Source organism: Sylvia atricapilla, chromosome Z (assembly GCF_009819655.1).
Source record: "Sylvia atricapilla isolate bSylAtr1 chromosome Z, bSylAtr1.pri, whole genome shotgun sequence".
Taxonomy (NCBI): domain Eukaryota; kingdom Metazoa; phylum Chordata; class Aves; order Passeriformes; family Sylviidae; genus Sylvia; species Sylvia atricapilla.
The window spans coordinates 12614645-12620644 of record NC_089174.1 but is presented as its reverse complement, the minus strand read 5'-3'; the positions used below and the strand labels follow the sequence as shown (position 1 = coordinate 12620644).

The 6000-nt window shown below is 39.6% G+C and overlaps 1 protein-coding gene across 2 annotated transcripts in view; it reads left to right on the top strand.

Moving 5' to 3' along the window:
• Positions 1-2871: 2871 nt before the first annotated feature.
• Positions 2872-6000, top strand: part of HAPLN1 (hyaluronan and proteoglycan link protein 1) — a 29086-nt gene continuing 25957 nt past the window's right edge. Inside the window, exons 1-2 of one of the 2 annotated variants that reach the window (XM_066339314.1) lie at positions 2872-2994; positions 4414-4416. In XM_066339314.1, the coding sequence (XP_066195411.1) occupies positions 2895-2994; positions 4414-4416 (103 nt within the window). In that variant the 5' untranslated portion in view covers positions 2872-2894. Of the gene's footprint in view, positions 2995-3674; positions 3678-4413; positions 4417-6000 lie in introns of both variants that reach the window. The other variant, XM_066339313.1, reaches the window with a different exon arrangement.

Below are 6000 nucleotides of genomic sequence, written 5' to 3'. Positions count from 1 at the left end.
CACAAGGCTGCCATGTCTATGATGTGAGATTGTTCAGCTGGACACTGAGGAAAAGGAACAGCAGACTTCCAAGTCAGCACTGACCTGCCTCTCATCCTCCTTGTGTGATCCTATCACATAAACACTCTAGAGTAAGATCATATCTGCTTGGAGGTACAGGTGAATATCCCTAAAACATGTATCCTTCATCCTGAAATTATTTGTTTTGGAAATCATCACCGGATTGTTGTGCATGGAGGAGTTTCCCCCATCATTTTAGGGAGACAGGCAAAGAAAGGGAGGCATGTGTGACGCTCTCCATCCATGTTACCAGAAGGTGAATTTTCCTCACTCCTCAGCAAAGCCTCACTCCCTGAGCACACAGTGCTTGGTCAAGATGGGGTTGCTGTCCCCAAGAAAGGCTCTGTGACAGTTTCTTGTCACTAGTGCCACAGAAAAGGGCAGATTTGTGGCAAGAAGTAAAGCCAAAGTGTCAGTGAGCTGTTGAGGCTGATCTGCAGAGCCCCTGTGGGCATTTCCTCACTCACAGAACCCAGGAGTTTTGCCTCCAAGCTGCAGATGGAGGTGGGAAGATATTCCCCAAGACCTTGCCTTCCAAACCAAAGCTCCTTCGTTAAACACACTATGTCTAAACCAATAACAATCATTAATAAAAAATAATTGTCAGATGTTAGCCAATAGCCATAAAGAAAAAACCCACGCCAGACCCCAAACCTACAGCATTTTGGAGACTCTGAGAGGATACATACATTGTGAGGTTTGTGAGGGACAGGGCAGGGTGTGGTGCCACACAAGTGTGCCCTACTGTCCCAGGTAGCCAGGCCAGTAGTGCCACCATGCAAGAGTGATGCCTTGGAGTGGCCACCTAGAGCAGAGGCTAAATAAGATTGAGAGAATAAAGTAGGTATTTATTAAAGGCTTTCAATAGATACACCTTAGGCAATCAGAAGTCTCCCAAAGGTTACACCCAAGATGGATGATGGTCGTGAGTTTTTCACAAAATTTTAAGTTTGGTTCATTTACATATCAGGGGATAACCCCCCAACTACAGCTTCAGGTAATGAAGTCATGTACCCCTGCTTGCTCCCCTCAATTCACTCTTGTTTATACTTTTCAGGGCCTGAGGCTGTAGGGTATCCTTGAATCTCAGGCCCAGAGGGATTGTTCTGCCTGACCAAAATGTGAAGACAATAGCTGACACTCTATATGGAGTTTAGAGTTATACCCTAATGCAGTTACAGGATTGAAAAATATAAGGGCTAAAATCTCAAAAGGAGCACCCAGCTGACCCTCCCTGAGCCCAGGCTCGGGCTGATGTGCTCTAGAGGGAGCCACATCTGTCCTTGGTGTCCCAGATGGAGGTCACCAGCCTCCCAAGCTTTCCAGGAAAGAGGGAGTGGCCGCAGAGGCTTGAGTTACTGAGTGTGGGACCACCTGGGAAAGAGAGTGCAGCCAGCACTTGTCCTACCTCTAGGCACTCCACAGGAAGGATTAAGGGATGCTGAGTTTGTTCTGAACTCCCACCCAAGCTGGCTGTGAAGAAAGAAATGGAAGGGCAGGCAAGTAAATATGCATGTTCTGATATGGAAAATTTGCAATAACATTTCTGCATTTCAGTCTGTAGCAGAGATCGGTTCAGATTACAGTGTTTAGATCTGGACTTAAAGCACTTCAGGGGTTGTGTCTGTTTGAGGGTAAGGGACTGCTTTCAAAACTCACACCTAGACTCTGGTTTTGACTGAGTACTCTGCAAATTTTATGTGTTTCTAGCTGTGATATAGAAAAAAAAAAGATGAAAGGATTATCTCTCTGCATTTGAGAAAAAATCATATTGATAATGCCACCACTATTTGATGATGGGGGGGGTGCAATCCTACTCTCTTGAAAGGCAAAGTTGGGAAATAGCTACCTTTTATTTCAAGGAATCAGGTTCATAAGAATTACAGCCATAAAACACAACAGCAGCCCAAACCCTCCACATAAAACTTCTTGTATTTTATGCCTCCTTTTCTATTTCAGGTCCTCATTTCCCTAATTACTTCTCAGAGGCTGGCAGAGATTTTTTTCTGCAGCGCTGAGCTCTGCTGACTGCAGAGACCCTACCTGGCACACTCAGTTAGTGCGTCAGCATTCTAGGTGGAAATGAATGAAAAATCAATCAGGGCAACTGCAGTGGTAGCATATTCAACTCTAACCTACTTTGTGCATGGTTTCAAACATTTCATTGTGTGTTTAGGCATCTTTTAAAATGGTAAGTGGATCTGAAGTAAAATTGATCTTCCTAGTCAGGCTAATAAATGTTTTGTCATCTTTACTGCTTCGCTCGAGCAAATTTGCCACCCTGACTGCTAAGTCAAGCTGCAGACTTGATTGAAATGCCAAAACCTACAAGAAGATTGTTTTAATCTTGAAAACCTATCACCAGCAGATTGCATCATGCAGTGGATATGGATGCAGTGACAGAGCTTTGATTGTTTTAATTGTATTTGCAGACCAGATCTAGAGTAATTCTGGAAAAATCAAAAGTACACCAGAACCTCTTTTGAAACAGAGGTACTGCTCACATGTGGTCTTGCAAGGAGGTTGGCTTAGGAATATTTGCCTGTACACTTTCCTTTTTTTTTTTTTTTCTTGTTGCATTTCTGCATAGGCAGAGTTAAATATGGATTGCCAGTTTCAGTTAGTTAAAGTCAACAATAAAGTATTTATGGCTAAAAATCAGCAGCTGTTGTTACTTCTGTCAGCCGAGTGGGTTCAATACATTAAAAAAGCCCTCATAAGATCACTGCTCTAACAAGTTGTGCAATGCAACACTGCAAAAGGTTTCCAAAAAATTCACAAACCTCTTCGTATGTGATGCTCTTACAGTGAAGAAGATTCTTTTGGCTATAAAGATGAGGAGTCTACTTTTTCTGGTGTTTGTCTCTGTCTGTTGGGCTGAACCTCACCCTGGCAACTCAAGTCTGGAACATGAAAGAATTGTTCACATTCAAGGTAAGGAAATAAGTGAGAAAATACCAATCTCTTCATATTGCTGAGGGAAACAGAATAATGTGCTTAATGATCCTTAATTTACTTTTTTTTTTTTTTTTAATGCTCTCACACTGTTTTTTGAATGCTTGTGTTACTGGTGACCAAATGTTTTCTTTTCTGGTTCTGTTGCATTATTATTTCTCCTAAGAAAAGTAAAATAAAAAGAAAGTTGCACTGTTTAATAGCACTTAGTCATAACCTTGCAAATGCTAGTGAGTGTAGTACAGCATGATTTAAGACAAAGAGAAAAAGCATGCATCCTAAAGTAGTAAACAACTGCAGTGAGTTGAAATACTTTGGTTTATTGTAGAATAGATTTGATTTTAAAAGTTCTGCCATATATAGTTCTCCACAGCACAGAAATTTATTTCTGTTGCTTATTTTAAAAGGCTCAGCACATCAGAGATCATAACTGGGCAATGTAACCAGAAAAAAAATTAACTTACCCTGAAAGAAATGTGTCTTTCCTCGTACCTTTAATTCACACTAAATATTATCCTGGCCTTCACATAATCCTGTTTGGTTCATGTTTGAGTCCCAGAGATTATAACTGTGGCAGGATTTGAGCCTGCAGCACAATGCAGCTGTTTTTTCAGTCCCAGCTTCAGTCATTGAGGGTTATCCTGCATAAGAAGAATCAGAGGGTTTATGCAGTAAGGACAGGCAGAATGAACAGGGATTTTCCTTCATTCAGTCCTACCTTCCTTGAGCCTGGCTACAATTAAATTTGCAAAATTAAGAAATGCAGAAATTATTGTCCCTTCTATGTCTCTCTTTAAAGTTTCATTTCTTTCTCTCAACAGCCAGAAAAATAAGTTATTTGAATCTTTGTATAAATACGTATTACCAAGCTAAAGCAGAGTACCAGGAAGGGCTGAACAGTCAGGAGTTCACAGAAAAGTCACAGAAGTTAAAGGAACCATACACCTATTAAAAGAGAGATTGTCAAGGTCAGGCAAGGAGTAACAGATAGCTGCTCTCCCTCTGAGGAAACTCACTGGATGAAGGTCAAATGAATATGTTATGTCAAAATAAAGACCTATCACTGCTCTGAGATAATGAGCACTTTTTTCCAGGGCAAATTTCAAATCAGACTTCGATGTCTAATAAACATATATTTTGCCTTTCCTTGTAGAATGCAGCTTTTTTTCTCTGAGGTTTACCTTTTTGGAAAATTAAATTAGTGCCATATTCAGCATTTTGGCTTAATTCACGAGTCATACATGCCAATTGTTACTAAACCAAATACTTCAAAGATAATAGAAATTTCAAAGTGAACCCCTCCCCCTCCCCAAGAAAACTGTACCTCAAGAGTATATTCCTTGAAGGAGAGCTGAAAAAAATTTAAATTTAAGCTGTACCAGAAGCCCTTTCCAACAGCTGGTTCAGTCTCTGAAATGCACAGCCAGGCCACAAATCAAAGGGGCTGAAGCTGCTAGAGATGTGGGATTTTTGCCTCTGATTTTTGCCATTCCTCTCTGCATTGTAGAATCCCAATAGGGATGCTTCTCTTCCTAATGCTGAAGAAGAAGAAAAAAAAATCCACACCTGAAGGTGAGACAGAAATCAGGGAACACTGTAGAAGATGTTCAGGTGGTTTTTTTTATAATATTAAGAAACCCAGCATCTCTCTCCATGGCTGAAATCCAGGAGATGTGTAGCTAGGGTTGCATGCATGGGAATGCCTTGGAATTACAAAAGGTGTGTGAACCTTGTGTATTTAAGTACTTACAGAGAGGTGAAAGGGATTTCTTGAGTGAGAGAAGGAAACTGTTCCCCATTCTTTACATCATGTAATCTTCTGTAGGCTGAGTTTAATTTGCTAAAAAGCTGGGTTTCAGGTCTTCTTACTGCAAAAGAGTTCTGCACCCTACTTTTCTGATATGGAAAACACCCTCCTAATTCTCCATGTTTATTTTATAGTCTTATTCTTCTCCTGCTCTTGTTCTTTGGCTTCCAATAATATTTTTTCTTCTTTAAAGTTCACTTTAAAGCATCAATAAGATAACACCATATCCCTACAGCTATCATTTGAGTGTACGTTTTCAAATACTTCTCCAAGAATATCACCTCCTGATTACTGTACTAATTGGATACCGTAACCTGATAAAATCAGGAGTTCATCTTTACACTGGTTCTCATCTGATTTCTTTCTCCTTGTGTGCACCCAGCAGGGACTTTATTCTAGATAAAATCCTTATTTGGCCTTACTATTTCTGTTTTCCAGTTAACAATGCTTTATTCTTCAGACCTTGGATGAGATTAGCTGATCCCAGCTGTGCTGCAGTGCTGATCAATAGTCTATGACAGTACTTAGCAGTCAGTCTTCCTCAATGCCACTTGAAATCAACAATTACAAGCTATATATCACACACTTGACACTAATTCTTCACACTTGACACTAGTCACACTAGACTATACCACTAATTATTCACACTAGACCTCAAAAAGCTGGGTTTTTTATTGAGTGTTAAATGTTATCCTACTTTTTCCACCTGTCTTTCTTCAAATATTTTAAATACCAACTCTCGTCCCTTCAGTGCTGCTTAATAAGCCATGTGAAAATTTTATTTATCTTAAAGTCACAATTACCTTATAAGGTAAATTAGAAATATTAGAGAAATAGAACTGAAGGCAGTTCACTGGCCTTTTTCATATATTTTTTCCCGTATCACTCAATTCCCTAAGCTCCAAGCAAATGATACATCACATTCCTCATCCTTATATATTTGTTTTTATTATATACCTGATATCAGATTATTCTGACTTTCTTTGGCAAATATCTGCTTCATCTCCTCCCTCTTCCTGGTACCGACTCTATTCCTGTTGTTCAAAACCTTTCCTTCAGAATTTGTTCTAAAATCTTGTTTGCTACTGAGATTAGAATAATTAGCTGGTTAATGGTTAAATTACTTTCTTTACATGTATTTTTTATTTTGCTGCTGTCAAGAAACACTGTCCTAAAGT